Source organism: Gopherus flavomarginatus, chromosome 1 (assembly GCF_025201925.1).
Source record: "Gopherus flavomarginatus isolate rGopFla2 chromosome 1, rGopFla2.mat.asm, whole genome shotgun sequence".
Lineage (NCBI taxonomy): Eukaryota > Metazoa > Chordata > Testudines > Testudinidae > Gopherus > Gopherus flavomarginatus.
In genome coordinates this window covers 115,749,206-115,764,984 of record NC_066617.1, presented here as the reverse complement: position 1 = coordinate 115,764,984, position 15,779 = coordinate 115,749,206, and the positions used below count along the sequence as shown (strand labels likewise).

The window sequence follows — 15,779 nt, the reverse complement described above, 5'->3', positions numbered from 1 at the left end:
ATGATTTGCTAAGCTGTTTACAAAGAGAAAAAAGCAGAAATCTGACATATTCCAGCAAACTGCGGCTCCCACTGATCCGTTTGATGGTTTGTAAGTGAAAGGAAATGAGTTAAAAGAAATTACCCATCTAGCTAGTACAATGATAAAAGAAAGGCATGATGAAATGGCAGCAGATTAGATAATCTCAGAGAAAATGGAGATGCTCTTCTGCTGATGCGAATTACTGGGCAATCAGAAGGAAGAGGGGAAAGGAAGAGAGGCTTTAGGGGTCTCCATGGACCTGAAGAGAGTCCCCCATGTATGGGCACCCAGTGATTCCAGAGTGAAAATGGGGCAGGAGCTCAAATGTAATGGAACTCCCCCGGGGCACAGGGGTCAGCAGGGCAACAGGCTGGCTCCCAGAAGCGGTTGGCTGCAGGGCAATGAAGTAAGTGGGGCTTCCTGGGAGGACTGACTGATGGCGGAGCTCTCCCTGCCCATGGGTATCTGCCAGGTGATGGAGATCCCCGGGGGAAGGGTGGGGAGGAAGGGGGTTGGCTGGCAGCAGGGAGGAAACAAGACTCCCTCATGGGGACCTGGTGATAGTACAACTCCCCCTGCCAATGGATGGGTGCAGGTATCGGCGCTTCCCATGGGGGGATGGGTGGCTGCTGGGCTTCCCCAGGGCACTGACTGGCTGTAAGGAAGTGACGCTGTCTCCAGAACTGTGTCACTTTGGTGGGGGGACAGAATTCTGACATGGGAAAAAGTGTTTGCAGGTTGCTGGTGCTTCCCCACAAGAGTAGGTGTGTGGAGGACGGTGGCAGAATGTACGTCTGCTGGCAGATGGCACGGCCCACTAGGAACCGGTGTCTATGAGGAATGGGGCTCTTGTGGAAAACTGCAGGGTAACTGAGCTTCCCTCAGGAATGGGTATCTTTGAGGTGATGGAGTCTCCCCTAGGAAAGAGCGAAGTGCGAGCAGCACCCCAACTGACTGAGGCAATGAGCTGCAGGGAAACATCAGTCTCAGAGGAAACTGGAAGCTGAGGACTGAAAGCACCTATCTCAGGAAATGGTTGTCTGAAGGGAAACGCAGCTTCCTCTTCCCCAGGGGCGTCTCTAAGCATTTTGCCACCCCAAGCACGGCAGGCAGGCTGCCTTCGGCGGCTTGCCTGAGGGAGGTCTCTGGTCCCGCAGATTCGGCGGCACGCCTGAGGGATGTCCGCCGAAGCCGCGGGACCAGCGGACCCTCCGCAGGCAAGCCGCCAAAGGCAACCTGCCTGACGCCCTCATGGTGACCAGCAGAGCGTCCCCTGCGGCTTGCCATCCCAGGCACGCGCTTGGCGTGCTGGTGCCTGGAGCCACCCCTGCTCTTCCCTCTAAGGGGACTGAGAGCTGCAGAGGGCTGGAGTGCACTATGGCAACAGGCATCTGCCGGGGGATAGAACTGCCCTGGGAAAGGCCAAATTGAGGGCAGCTAAGCCACTTAGAGGAGATCTCCTCGGTGACACAGCTATATTGGGAGAACAGACAGCTGGGAGGCAATGGGGGTCTCTGCGTAGGAAAGCGTATCTGCTAGGAACTGGCGGTCCCTGCAGAAATGTGTGCAAACTGGACAGTGGAGCTCCCTGCATAGGAAGGTGACTCACTGGGGCAAGGTTTGCAGGGAAGGTTACTGCAGTAAGTTCGCACTGGTGGCTGCATGGCGTTAGCAATGTCAGTGGCCTGTCCAGGCAAGTTTTTAGCTGGGTTCTCAGTCTTCCCTTAAGTAGCAGCGCGGGTTAGTCTATGGCACTTGGGAGCTCAGTCCATGAGGGATGTTGCAGTTATAAAGACGGATTGAAAATGCTTTGAAGTTTAGTTTGGATTTGAAAGTTGTATTACCCGTCCTAGCAGTAACTTTTAATTGTATCTCTGGAAATTGGTAAAATTGTCAGTCTGGCTGGGGAGGCATTGATTAAAACCTGAGAAAAGAAACAACAGAGAATGTGAGAAGAGCTGAAGTGAGAGAGAATTACTTACCTCAGCTGCTCTGTGCTCTACTTACCTCCACTGTGCTATCTGAGACCTTCTCCCCCAGCTCCTTCTTGCCTTTGAAACAAAACAGACCCATCAGTGAGAAAACCTACGGTTCATGACATCAGAAGGAGCACAGCATGAGGCTGTGGCAGCTCAGGGGACAGGGGAGGGGCTATGGAGCCTCTAGGTTCAACTCCAGCCCAGACCGATGGCAACTGATTGTTGTTATCATGTGATAACCGCTTGGTGGGGTAGATGAAATGAGCTGCTGATCCCAGCTCAGTTTCTTGTGGACTGGTACCCAAATCATCACTGTGTCTGGCCTTAATTGGCAGTCGTGGCAGCAAAGCCAAGCCAGGAATGAACATGAAGCCTGTGCTACCTAGACGTGGCACGTCGGTAGGAGGGTGTGAGAATAGCTTACAGTGCAATTATCCATTCCTGGCTTTGGTCTGTCGCCTTTCCCCTCCAATGGGTTCTCTGTGGCTATTTTGCAGTTGAGGTGGCCCTCAGAGAGGCTTCTAAAGAATTTTCTTAGGTACCTGCTGAGCACTTATGCCCAACTCACTTCCACTATTTGCTGAGGGCCCAGCCCTTACTCAGAGTGCTGAGCACTTGCGCCCACTGAAGTCAACGCGAGTACCTGTGTGAGTGTCTGAGTAACAGCTGCACAGTCGGTCCCCAAAGGAGAGTGACCTCTAACCTGTCGGAGATGCTTGCTTGGACTGTGGTTCCATCTGAGCCCCGTTGGTCTTTAACGTAAGAGTCTTTGCCCCCTGTTGCTTCTCCAGCTCCCCTGAGAGTCGGACAGATAACAGTGAATGGGGAGAGACCGCGACAAGAGTGAAGGTGAGACAAAGAAACAGAAGAGAGAGTCACCCAGAAGAGCGGATGTACAAACAAGAAGGGAGAGACCGAGAGGCAAAGGAAGACAGGAGAGAAATAGGAATTAGAGATGTTGTGTATGCACATGCCTGTAAACCCCCCAGAGGGACAGACTCTGACACCCACATTCACGGGGAGTAGCACCTTACTCCATGAGTGATACAGCTGACTCCAATGGGAATACTCATCCACTCAGAGATATTACGGCCAGCAGGAACTCTCCTGATCTAGCCTAACCTGCAGAGCACAGGCCACAGAATTTCACCCAGCAAAACACAGACGGCGGTGAAATGACTGGCTCAAGGTCACCAGCAAGCTGTGACCAGAACCCAGGTCTCCTAACTCCCAGCCCAGTACCCTGTCTATGGGGTCATGCTGTTTCTTGTGGAGTAAAATAATGCAACATGATGAAGGTTATCAGCAGCTGTGGCTTATACCAGTTCATATATACAGAACCTTCACAGGTACTCACAGATCATTTCTGTGTATGAACATACATAGGGACAATTACATGCATATTCCAACATTCACCAGCATGGAAGGGATCTTCAACCCCCCAACACACATGGACATACATACAGGATGACTGCATGGAGTCTGGATCATGCTGGAAGCCTTACATTCAATTCGTATCTGTTCTAGCTCCATCACCTCTGCTATTGACTCTTTTAGATCTTCCACAAATTTCTGCATTTCCTCTGAACCCAGAGCACAGAAGTGTAGTACCTGTTTCTTGTCTGAGCCTGAAACTGGAGTCACCAGGGTGATGCCATGGGGGTAATCTGAGAACAAGACATGAATAGAGATTGACAGAATGAAAAATCCAGACCTCACAGCACCAGCCCTTGCTTGAGATGTGGCTGTATCACTCCCACTACAGCATAACATTCAAGACTTTCTAGCATGGATGCAAAGATACAGTGCATTGTCATAATGTAGCACAGTACAGCATCTGGGAACCTGCACTGTTCGGGTCACAGATCCTATGCTGTCCTATAGCATAGGTGCTGTGACTCTACAGGGGATTGTCTCATAGTGCAGCACAGGACCTGTCTCCTGCAGCGCTGAGAAACAACTGCCGCATCTCCCTTGCAGTCACTGACAGTACTATGTAACTGGTATTTGCCACCACCACCACGTAGGTTACAGCATGGCAAAAAAGGACTTTGCACAATATGGTGCAAGCACAAATACTACAGTACAGTGCAGAGGCCAGCAACCTCCAGCACTGACCTAGCACTGCAATAACCCCACTAAATACCAGCTCAGCATGCAGGAAACTCCAGCACTCAGAATAATAACTGTAACGCTTCTGATATGTTCCATGTGTTCTGGGAACCTTCAGGACTGAGACATGACAGTAGAGCACTTGGGTTGAATAGGAGCAAAGAACTTACATTCAGGCAACAAATCTTTCTCTCACCCAGCAGGGGACAGAACAAATCTGGCAGCATTGAAGTCAATTGCAAAACTCCCATTGATTCCAGTGGGGCCAGGAATTCACTCTAGGTCTCTGTCCTAGCCAGCAAGGGGCATGGCAGGGAACGGTTTACAAGGGCCCTAGCTTGCTTTCTGTCCCAGCCAGCAAGGGGCACCACCTACACTGTGCAGGCAGAGGAAGTGGGACACAGGGAGACATACTCCTTTCATCCAGCTTTAAACAGACAGGCCTATTTTTCAGTGCTTTGTCCTCCACTCAGTACTGAGACAAAACTGGATGTGGACAGTACTGGACAAGGGATGCCATTTTGAAGAGCACACTCTGCATCTGCTGGTGTGTACTTGCATGCATGGCGTGTGCAAGGTATTGCTGGCCAGGCTGGACTCACACCACTCCTGGTCAGTATTCTGGGAATGCGAGTGGCCACCCTAACCCGGATAGACTCATTTCTTTCCTACTCAGTGGAAAGTTGTAGGGAATGTGATGGGGAGATGCAAAGGGAGGAGAAAGAGCATAGAGAGATGAGGACCAGTGTTCTGAGAACGAAAGTGGATGCAGGAAGGAATCAGACAGAGACTCCAGTCTCCAGCCAGCAGGACAGCTGCAAAAGCAGCCAAAGCAGAGACCTCCAGACATTCAGAGAATTTTCTATAGTTTTGATTAGAATTTTTCTGCTCTGTGCTGAGTGGCTGTTTGCTCCACCCTGCCCCCCCTTTCCTTTTCTTTCCATTTAGCTGATTCCCCTCTTAACGAAACCCACCCAAATAAACAAACAATTGTGGCACTAACGTGCTCTTTGCCGCCATCCCATTGTTCACTCAGCCTGTGTGTTCTACCCCTTCCTCCTCCCTATGTCTGTCTTGTGTATTGAGATTGTAAGTTCTTTGGGGCAGGGACCATCTGCTCTGTGTTTGCCCAGTCTAGCATGCTGGGGACCCATTCGTGGTTGGTCCTTAGGCACTAAGGTAACTAATATTAATAACAACAACACTCCTAAATTCTAACCCCAGCTCTGACAGTGACACCCCTGTGACCTTGGGCCACTTAACCTCTCAGCCTCAACCACCCTATGTGTACAAGGGGGATGTAAGTCATAGTGCCTGTATCAATCTCGCAGGGGTGCTGTGAGGGTGAAATTGCGTCTGCAAAGAGCGCCGAGGATGAGCTAAGTATTATTATCATCTCCCCTCTCCATGGCATACTCCACACAGGTGCCCATAAGTATCAATTAGCAACAGCAGCAGCTTGTGCAAATGCTGCCATCTCCTCCCCCTCTGAGCCCGGCACCATCAGTTACGCTGAGTGTTTCTGGCACTCCTCCTCCACAGAACCAGTCTAAATAATGACAAATAATGGCTCCATTCCCAGACCATCAAGGTCAAGCCGATGAGGTTTGGCCTTGTGCCACGCTTTTGTGGGTGCCGTTCCAGCAGCTGTTTTGTCTCTTGGCGCCTGTGGGGTGGTGGGAGGAGGCACAGCACCTGAAAAACAGTGGTGTGGAAGGCAGAGCCAGACACGTGATACCTGTGGGGGGGACAAGCTCTGCAGCCTCACTTGCTAAGAGTGCACTCCATCTGGTATGGTCTCCATCGGGTGCTGGCGATGTGTGTAGTCCCGGCCATACCGCAAGTCCAGCCAGCTGCACCTCTGTCTGCTGCAGAGTGAGCCGTACCCCTCTTATGCTCAGGGGGAGCAAGCAGACACATTCTAGCTGCCTTCTGTGCAGGTGCAATGAGAGGGATAGCGGGTAGGAGCAACTTCTCCCCAACCCACTGCCCCCATACAGCAATAATTCAGTCCCCAGTTTGGGCAGCATGCTCACATCCCTGCTGATGGAAACCTTTCCAGCTGGAGGTTCCAGATGCAGGGACCTTCCCTCCAGCTCCACCTGCCTATCCCCTCCAGGGAGCCAGCCCTCAGCAGACTTACATTCATTCTCAAAAAGATGGAACTGCATCCCCAACAGGCCAACTGACTTGCAAAATGTGTAGGTCGAGGAGCTTTTCTTCTTGGGGCAAAGCTTGAGGATCTGTCAAAGGAGAAACATCAGCAGCTAAGGACACTGGGAAAGAATGAGGCACGAAAAATGCAAACTACTTTGAGTGCAGTCCAGCATCAGAGTGATGAATGGTAACCCACAGGCTCTGTGTTTAGTGATTTCCCTGCCATGCCACTCTGCATGCTGAACTTACAGCAGTCCTTCAGAATGTCTATGTACACAAAGCTCTGGTCCCACCATCCTTGCTCCTTAGATGGCCTCTCTTTGACACTCTCCCAATTGCAACTTTGCAAGCAGATCCTTGAGGGCCAGAGCATGCCACTGAAGGCATGGGCTAGCATTGAGGGTATTACGGAGCCATCCACAACATGCCTTCCAGAAAGCTAGGAGTACAGGGTAAGTGTGCATGCTGCACTGCCTCTTAGAAGATGTAGCACGTTCTCCCTGCTCATCTAGCCATTGTCTTGCATCTCCTCTCTGCCCCCTTTCAGTTGGCTAGTGCCCTGGGGACACTAGCAGGGAGCAGTCCCTACCCTCAAGCTCCTGTATGGGGAGTATAATGTGGGGTGAGCATACAAGAAGCCTTCCCCCCTTACTGCATATGCAAGCAGCAAAGAATCCTGTGGCACCTTATAGACTAGCAGACGTTTTGGAGCATGAGCTTTTGTGGGTGAATACCCACTTCTTCAGATGCATGTATTCACCCACGAAAGCTCATGCTCCAAAACGTCTGTTAGTCTATAAGGTGCCACAGGATTCTTTGCTGCTTTTACAGATCCAGACTAACACGGCTACCCCTCTGATACTTGCATATGCAAGGAACAGGCACAGCCTGAGCCGATACTAGAACAACCATCTTCCCAATCCACCTTTAAATCGCTCCCAAAAACTCATTTCTTACCATTAGGCTTCTAGTGCTGCACTTCTCTCCCACCCTGTCTGCTCCCAGTCTTGCTCCTGATTGTTCAGTGTTTGCCTGGTGTTTGCCTAAATTAGACTGCAAGCTCTGGGGTAGGGAATGTGTTTTTAAAGTGCCATGGACATCTGTGTCTCTACGTGAATAATGAATAATCTACACTGAATGCGGCAGTGGTTTGGCAGTGTCCATCATGAAGGATTTAGACAGCAGGGGACCTCTGCCTGCCTCGGCACTGACAGATAAAGAACTGAGCTTCACTGAGAGGAATGGAGTTACTGTGGAAAGTACTGGCCTTGCTTTGTTAGCGTGACACAGAACCACCATAGGACATGGCTTATTGAAGGGCCGGAGATTCCTGTAAGTACTATTGCCCCATTTTACCATGGGGGCTGCCATGGCATCTTCTAACAGTGAGAGGTGGGATTCTGTGGCCTCTTCTTATGATGTGAGGTTGGGGGCTGTCATGGTCTAGTGTTGCCAGTAGCCTGTGTCCCTTCCTGCTCTACCATTTTGACAGTGTGTCCCAAAGAATTCAGAAGCTCCTTTGACATAAGAACGGCCATGCTGGGTCAGACCAATCTAGCCCAGGATCCTTTCTCCCAATAGTCCATCTAGCCCAGTATCCTTTCTCCCAATAGTGGCCAGTGCCAGATACTTCAAAAGGGAATAAACAGAACAGGACAATTATCGAGTGATCCATCCCATGCTGTCCAGTCCCAGCTTCTGGTGATCAGAGGTTTAGGGACACCCAGAGCATGGAGTTGCATCCCTGACCATCATGGCTAATTGCTCTTGATGGGCCTATCATCCATCAATTTATCTCGTTCTTTTTTGAACCCAGTTAAACTTTTGACGTTCACAACATCTCCAGTTCCTCCTTTGGAGCCACTCCTGCCTAACATCCCAGAGCACGCTCACCACCAGCAGGTCATTGAAGAGGAACACTTCCCTCTGGTGAGCAGCCTGCTTCTGCATTTTATTCACATCTGTCACCTCATAAAGGCGGCTACAGCAGACCAGCCGGCGATGTGGCACAGACAGAACCTGCAAGGCCCAAGAGAGAAGTTAAGTGGGAAATGTTCTCACTGTTCTCCCAACCCAAATGATTCAGTGTCACCTCTAGCTACTCAATCCTTCATGCAGTGGCACCAGCTCCGCACACCTACATCCTTCTCCTCATCATCACTTTCCCCGCAAGAACTGGCCCACACCCTTCGACTCTGAGGAACCTGATGGAGTGGTGGGGCAGGCAGTCACTGGAAGCCCTCATGTTACTGAATCAGATCACCACACGTCTGACTTACATGGATCATGGGTGGCTGCTTACCCTCTTCAGCATCCTGCCATCACCCCAGCTGCGGGTTTGTAACTTTCTGGCCCTCTCGAGATTATTTCACACAGTTCAGGTCAATGGTGTGTTTTTGGGTTACTCATTAGTCCCTGCCAAGGAAACCACTGGTGTTCTCTTAACCCTGGCACTCCTCAGGGAGCTCCTGGGAGAGCTGACTGAGATCACTTTCTATCAGATTTTTCCTTTCCTATATCCTCACAAAACCTGAAAGAGAGTCTGAAGCACTGCAGTGTATCTTGGAGATGTCAGCAGGCAGGGCCCGTGATAAGACTCTTGGCTAAAGGATGAGTGCACCAGCTAAGACAAATTCTGGCTAAGGGAGCTCCAAAAGCATAAGAAAGAATGAGATTGCAAGAAAGAAGGGATCCAAGAAAAGGGAACAAATGTTAAAGGACAGAAGGGAGTGGAAGGGGAGAAAGAGGGGACTATGGGAAAGAGTTGAATGGAGAAGGAAGGATGCAACTGCAACAGAAGGCGGGGTAGAGGAGGAGACGAGAGGAGATAACAGAAGCAAGGGAAGTAGACATGAGAAGAACAGAGCAGAGGCTAAGAACTTACTGTTTTCATCCCTACTATGGATTTCTCCACCTTGGTGACATAGGTCACATGATCCTCATTGGATTTGAGCTCTTTCTGTTGGATCCTCTCGTAGATCCCCACTACTAGCTCCCGGGGAATGTCAGCGCCGTCGTCCACCCCTGCAAAGCACAGATAAGGTAGAGCAGGCTAGGCAGAGAGCAAGGAAAGAGCCGACAGTCCTCAGCATGCACCAATTGCCTCCTTTACACAGTGTGTCTAGGCAGTGTGGGGAGATGGGGAGGAAGCAATAATCTCTTGGTATAATATACTGCCTTCTCTGCTGGTATAATGATATAATCTGGAGAATGCAAAGGATTCCATTATTCCACCTCTTTGCATGCTGGCTTCTGTCCACGTGTTCCCTGCCATTTTATAGTCACACTTTCATATTTATAGAGCTTGGGCCACTCAGCAATAAAACCTGCATTGATTTCATATAACCATTGACTTTAGAGATGGAAGAGACCTATTAGGAGATCCAGCCCATTCCCCTGCCAATGCAGGATCGTAGCTCAATTGTATCTTTACTAGTTGCTTGGTCTGGTCTAGTTGTAAGTGTCCCCAGTAACGGGGCTTCAACCACTTCCATTCAAGATTAAGAGATGATGTGTATGTGGATCGTGGTTAGATGACAACTAAAGTTAGACCCAAGATAAGAGAATGCAGGTGTGGATAGCAAGGAGGAGAGGGCTGAGGATAGACAGTTAGAGGGAATAGCATGCAATTAAGAGAGGGGAGATTTAGGCTATCCGGAAATCTTGTCCAAATATTTGAAGTACCAAGATGGGAAAGGAGGTGTTCCAGGAGATCCAAGAGGACGTAACTAGGATGCAATCAAGCAAAGGAAAATTTCAATATCAGAGAAAACTTCTGAACTGTGACATCTATTAAACTGTCTCTCAAGAAAATGGTGGAAACCCCACCCTTTGAGTCTTTTAAAAGTGGGCTGGACATATTGCTGGAGAGTATACTGTAGAGGAGAATTCTGCACTGATCCACTGGGTGATGGACTAGCTAAGACCTAACAGGTCTTTTCCAACTAATCCTTCTCCCACTCGGATTCACAGAGAGCAGCAGCCCCCGTTACAGACGCCTCAGTTTGTCTTTGGCTTCAGCCCTAGCGCACAGAATCTGGAGCAGCAGGCGTTATGCCTACCTGAGGCAACACCCTCACCTCTCAGGTTCCGAATGAAGTCCTCCAGCATCATCTTCCTGTCGGGTTTGATGTTGGGGCTGTACATGTCCGTGTTGAGGAGGATGATTGCGAAGGCCAGGATGAAAATGGTGTCCGGGTTATGGAACTGCTGGACCACGTCCGGGTTACACATACAGTACCGCTGGCTGTAGTGGGAGGGATGCCCAGACATACTATGGAGACCCCAGAGTGGAAATCAAAGGCCAGTCTACCCCAGATGTACATGTGGCAGGGCCCAGACTGCTCCCGCTCAACTGGACCTCAGTATGAAGGAGCAAATCACTCCTTTACAACCACACTTGCCTTCATCTCACACAAACTGGGAGTATCTGGCTGTTCTCCCAAGGCACAACTTATGCGCCAAGGGCAAATTGTGCCATCTAAGCATCAGCTCTACTTCCCCACAGGAAGCTCAGGGTGCAACTGTGTCCGAGGGGGCTCCACAGGCTGGTGTACCCTGCTCCCCTAATCGTGGCTGGTGTGGGGGTGGGGGTGAAGCCCTGGGCCCGCCTACTACTTTCCTGTTTCAGGGCACAGTACCCACAGGCATGTGCTGAAAGAGTGGTCCCAGTGCCATTATGGCTGCTCCTTGTGTGTGGGTCGCACACGCAGGGGTGGGGAGGTTCGTTGTGCACTCTCCCCGCTGCACAGCCCATGTAAGGGACCATCTCACTCTGGCCCCAGGACACTGTGCAGTCCTAGAAACCTGCAACTGCCTCAGTCCTCCAAGGGATTTCCCGCTCTGCACCATGAATACATCTGAGTTCCTGTGAGACAGACATCTCTGTGCCTGCAGGACAGATGGGATTTACTCATTAGCCTGCCTCAGGAATTACCCTTCCTTCAAAGGGAGGTTTAGCTCTGTCACTCCCTCTCCTTTGTCCTACAGCTGCAGAAGTGTTAACCACCCATTTCACCTTGAATGGTCTCTTGCATCACAGATTAAATCCTTGTGCTAAACAATCTGTTCCACCATGTATTTAGCTGTGACACGCTGCATACCTTTCCCAGACCTGAAGAAGAGCTCTGTATAGCTCAATAGCTTGTCTCTCTCACCAACAGCAGCTGGTCCAATAGACGATATTACCTCACCTACCTCCTCTCTCTAGTATCCTGGGACCAGCACAGCTACAACACTGTAAACAACACTCTCACTGCAGTCAATCTTTTACTCTACCTATTTCCTGCCACCCCCACATCCCAGCTCTTATTTTCCTCAGTGTAAACAGTTGGTGTCTCACAGTCAGCAGGGCCACAGGCACATTGCAGCAACGACGGCTCTCCTACCTGAAGGCCTCAATTAGCCGTTCCACCTTCTGAGCCTCTCCCTGCACACGGATGTGGGCCTGGAATTTCCGCAAAGCTTCATCCAGCTCCATGACCGAGAAGTCCATCTCGTCCACCACACAGCTAAGGGGAGAGGAACACAAACTCCTTCAGCGCTAAGCCCACAATAACACTCTCTGAAGAGACACAGGGTGGGCTCATTAAGCAACCTACCAAGGCAGACAGTGATGCCAGCAGAACTTCCTACAGATTCTACAGCATGTGAGTAATTCCTATGGATAGCCATGTATTTATTTCTTCATCTATTTCCTGTCGTCTGTCCATTGCTCACACACTGACCCATGCAGTGACCCAATACATTCACTCACTGCCACTCCTACTATTACTCATCCCCTCCAATCCATCCACAACCTGTCCACTCATCCATCCCTCTCTTACACACCAGCAATTCATGCCATTGCCTCTGCATGCACATCTATCACCATTCATTTATACACCCATCCCCCTTACCATCCGTACCTTCCTCACACCACCTCCCTCAGGCCCTGAGCTGGAGAAGTTTTCCTCTGGATAATCATTAGCAGGTTCATGGCAGCAGCCACCTCTGTAGATGTAACATTTAAAAATAGAAAGCTCTTCCAGTGCATTGTTTCCCTGCACTGAGCCCAATGCTTAATTTGTAATGAAAGAGGTGCTGAGGCTCAAGCAATTTTTTTACTTTCATAACTGACACAGCAAGCCCCGAGGTGCCGGGGCTATGAACTGCCAAGCCCCGAGGTGCCGGGGCTATGAACTGCCAAGCCCAGAGGTGCCGGGGCTCAGCTCTTGCACAAATTAAGCCCTGACTGAGCCCCAGTAATAACTCTTGTTGCCAGAGTCTAGGACACTGTGGAAAGAAACACCTCCCTATGCCTACATCCTTTCTCTTTGGCTCTGAATTGGTGAAAGCTGAGCTCCCCTTCAGGCAAGTGAGACCAACTGCACCTCCCCCTCTTCCTGCTCCTTGCAACTCTGCCATGTTGGGGTTAAAGTCGGCACATCATAATTTGAACGTCTCCTGCTCCCTACTGGCTATTCCTTCACACCCCTTCTTCACACACTTTGAGAAAGGCTGCTTTACACACTTCAGCATGTGACACTTCCTCTCCTTTCTTGCACTCACTTCTTGTTTTGAAGGTTTTCTTCCCAGATGTAACAGCTGCAGACTTGCTTTTTTCTCTGTAAAATTAAAGCTGAGACCCTGGAGGGCAGCTGAGAGGCCCATCTGTGCTGCCACCGTATAGTCTTTTGTCCCCCGCCCAGAGGATCATGCCCAGCACTTTGGGAAATGCAGAGCTAGTAGAAATGGCAAAGGAGTGACAAAATCTGGTTTAGCCAGTTCCGCTGGGCTTGACACTCCGTTTGTCTGGCAGATTTCCTTAGGTTCCAGCAGCATTTTAAAGGTTCTCTATGGCCTTTATAAGGTACAAACTGTAGCATTTAGGTGCTTGTTCACTGACACTCAACTTTATAGTACTTCTCATGGGATTCCAGCAAAAGAGGCAGGGATTGTGGAAGCTGAGCTTGGACTGCCTTGGCCAGTAGCCAGTAGCCACAAGCTCTGCAAGAGTGACAGAATCTCCTCAGCCTCCAGGGCCTTGGTGCAAAGGCAGCTCAGCCTCCAACTCGATGAAACTGCCTCTCCCCAGAGCTGGCTGCACTAACAGAAGTAAGATGGGGGTGAGGCTCTATGAGTGTGGGTTCCTGCATCCATGTCAAGGATCACACAGCTCTTCCATGCGCCATAACCGAAGAAGGCCTGCTCATTTTTCCATACAAGCACCACTGTGCCTCAGAGATGGCTACGACCATGCAACCAGATGGACTAAGAGGCAGGGAAGCAGAGGGCAGTGTAACTGCCTGACCACGTCCCCGCCAGATTCCTGACCAGCCAGCACTGTGGACAGGGCCGGCTCCAGCTTTTCTGCCACCCCAAGCAGCAAAAAAATAAAATAAAATAAAATAAAAGAGCAGCGGCACTTCGGCGGCAGTTCAATCGCGACGCTTCTTTGGTGTCAGTTTGACGGCGGGTCCTCCTGCTCTTCCTCTTTGACAGCAGTTCGGCGGCAGATCAAAGAGGAAGAGAGAGAATGAGGGACCCGCTGCCCAATTGCCGCTGAGGACCCGGAAGTGCTGCCCCGATACCGGACGGAGTGCCGCCTCTTTGAACTGGCCGTCCCAAGAAGCTGCTTCCTACGCTGGTGCCTGGAACTGGCCCTGACTGTGGAACAAGTGATGAAAGACTTCTCAGAGTCCATCCAGCTCTGCAGTGCACATTGAGACAGGACTTTGGGAGTCTGGTCACTGCTGAGTGCAGACATGCGCATTTAAGTTGATAGCTGCACACCTCAAAAATGAGGTTTGGTATTTTGATTCAAGACACCCCCAACAACCTGAGATGTAAGAGAGCACAAAACGCAGGCACCTGGCATCCCCTGGGGGTCAGAGTCCAGATGCCTAGCTTTCCCTGGGGATGGATCTGGGGCCTGGCGCCCAGTGGGATCATTTTTCACTGTTATTACATTCCTAGCTGCTTCTCCTTGGGCCTCATGCCCACAGGTAGTATGCCCAGAGGCACATCACCCACTGATAGCAAAACGTTATGTAGAGGCATCGTGCCAGTGATGATTGTGCCGCAAGGCATTTAGCAGAGGATTAATCGTGGCAATGGAGACTCATGGTGAAAGAGTTCTGAGAAGGCAAGAAGCAGCTGTACCGTGTGGGGCTTGCATCAGCTCAACCAAGCACAATGACCTATTTTCAAGCTTTTCCGCTCAGGTGACAATGCAGTGGGAGCTGGGCTGCAACTAAAAGCGTCTGCAATGAACTCACAGCCCAGGCTCAGGCAGGGAGCTGAGGAGAGGCAGCCAGGTGGAAACTCTTAAAACCATAAGACTCAAAGATATTAATAAATAACATTCCTCTCCCCTCAAAAAGAAATAGAACTTCAGGGCAAACTGGAAGAGAAGAGCTCAACTCACATGAGGCCGGCTGCACTGCACATGCCAGCGGCTCCACGCGGGAACATGGCACTGCACGCACAGCTCTCCTTGCACGAGGGAGGCTGTGCCATGCACGCTAGCCCTCCCAGGGCTCAAGTGTCTGCAGTGTGCATGCCAACTCACTTGGTAAGGAGACACTACTTCATACACACCAGCCCTCCTGGTATGGGAAGTGCATGGCACAGCCTGCCAGCTTTTCTACCTCACAACCTATTTCCCAAATGAGAAGCTGCATTGTGTATACAGTCCTTTTTGCACAGTACAAACTCCCCAGTGCAGACCGCTCTCTTCACGCAAGGGGGACTGCAAATACATGCCTGGCTCTTCTTACCTGAGGGGTGCTCTGCCAGGCCTATAGATCTAATGACATGAGAGTGTCTGTGCAGGAGCAGAAGCTGGGCTGTGCACAAGTACTTGTCACATGCGATCTGCATTGTGTACATGTCTCCTCCTCGTCCCAAAGGTGTACCGCACACCTGGCTCTCCTTGCACTAGGGAGGCAGTGGCATGCACAGCTCCCTTCTGCATAACTCAGATTTTACCCAGGATATTGCACACAGTTGGCAGCACTAGGCAAACGTCTCTCCCTATCCCCCCATTATCAATCTGTAGATAAACTAAATCCACGGTCTCACCTCTGGTGCAGAAGCTTTTGCACAGCCCCTGCTCAAATCCTCTTGTAATGCAAATATCCCAGGGTCCCTCAACAGAGGACGCTAACTCCTTGGTGAGTGTGGTTGTTTTGGGGGTAGCCAGGAAGTCTCCTGTGCCAATCCAAGGACAGTTTAATGGGTGAAATAGCAAACTGGCTTCCTTCACTGAGAGCTGCCTCCTCGTGCTTCTGACTGTGAATTTCCCTCTCCCAAGAGGAGCTCCTCTCTGCCTCACTGCCCAATAGAGAAAGGGAAGGCAACATGGGTCTGACAGTGAGGAGAACAGCACGCCCGCAAGGAGAATGCGTCAGAACAAACTGAGCGCTCGCATTCTAACGGTGACCTGCCCCTATTCACCGCAACGTCTCCCACATTCCTCCTTTGCAGACGAATCAGGACAGCCGCTCTGACCTTCCCAGGATCCCGTGA

The 15,779-nt window shown here is 50.6% G+C and overlaps 2 protein-coding genes across 7 annotated transcripts in view; one reads left to right on the top strand and one right to left on the bottom strand.

The window, feature by feature from the left end:
* Positions 1–15,779, top strand: part of LOC127031580 (sodium- and chloride-dependent betaine transporter-like) — a 348,260-nt gene that overhangs the window by 194,583 nt on the left and 137,898 nt on the right. The window lies entirely within an intron of this gene.
* Positions 1–15,779, bottom strand: part of IQSEC3 (IQ motif and Sec7 domain ArfGEF 3) — a 134,946-nt gene that overhangs the window by 5,828 nt on the left and 113,339 nt on the right. For 4 of the 6 annotated variants that reach the window (XM_050918431.1, XM_050918414.1, XM_050918458.1 and 1 more), the window contains 8 exons: positions 11,657–11,779; positions 10,349–10,515; positions 9,154–9,293; positions 8,163–8,288; positions 6,256–6,355; positions 3,506–3,667; positions 2,704–2,796; positions 2,029–2,072 (listed from right to left, as the gene is read on the bottom strand). In XM_050918431.1, coding sequence (XP_050774388.1) covers positions 2,029–2,072; positions 2,704–2,796; positions 3,506–3,667; positions 6,256–6,355; positions 8,163–8,288; positions 9,154–9,293; positions 10,349–10,515; positions 11,657–11,779 — 955 coding nt within the window. Of the gene's footprint in view, positions 1–1,865; positions 1,946–2,028; positions 2,073–2,703; positions 2,797–3,505; positions 3,668–6,255; positions 6,356–8,162; positions 8,289–9,153; positions 9,294–10,348; positions 10,516–11,656; positions 11,780–15,779 lie in introns of all 6 variants that reach the window. The other 2 variants (XM_050918440.1, XM_050918448.1) reach the window with 1 other exon arrangement.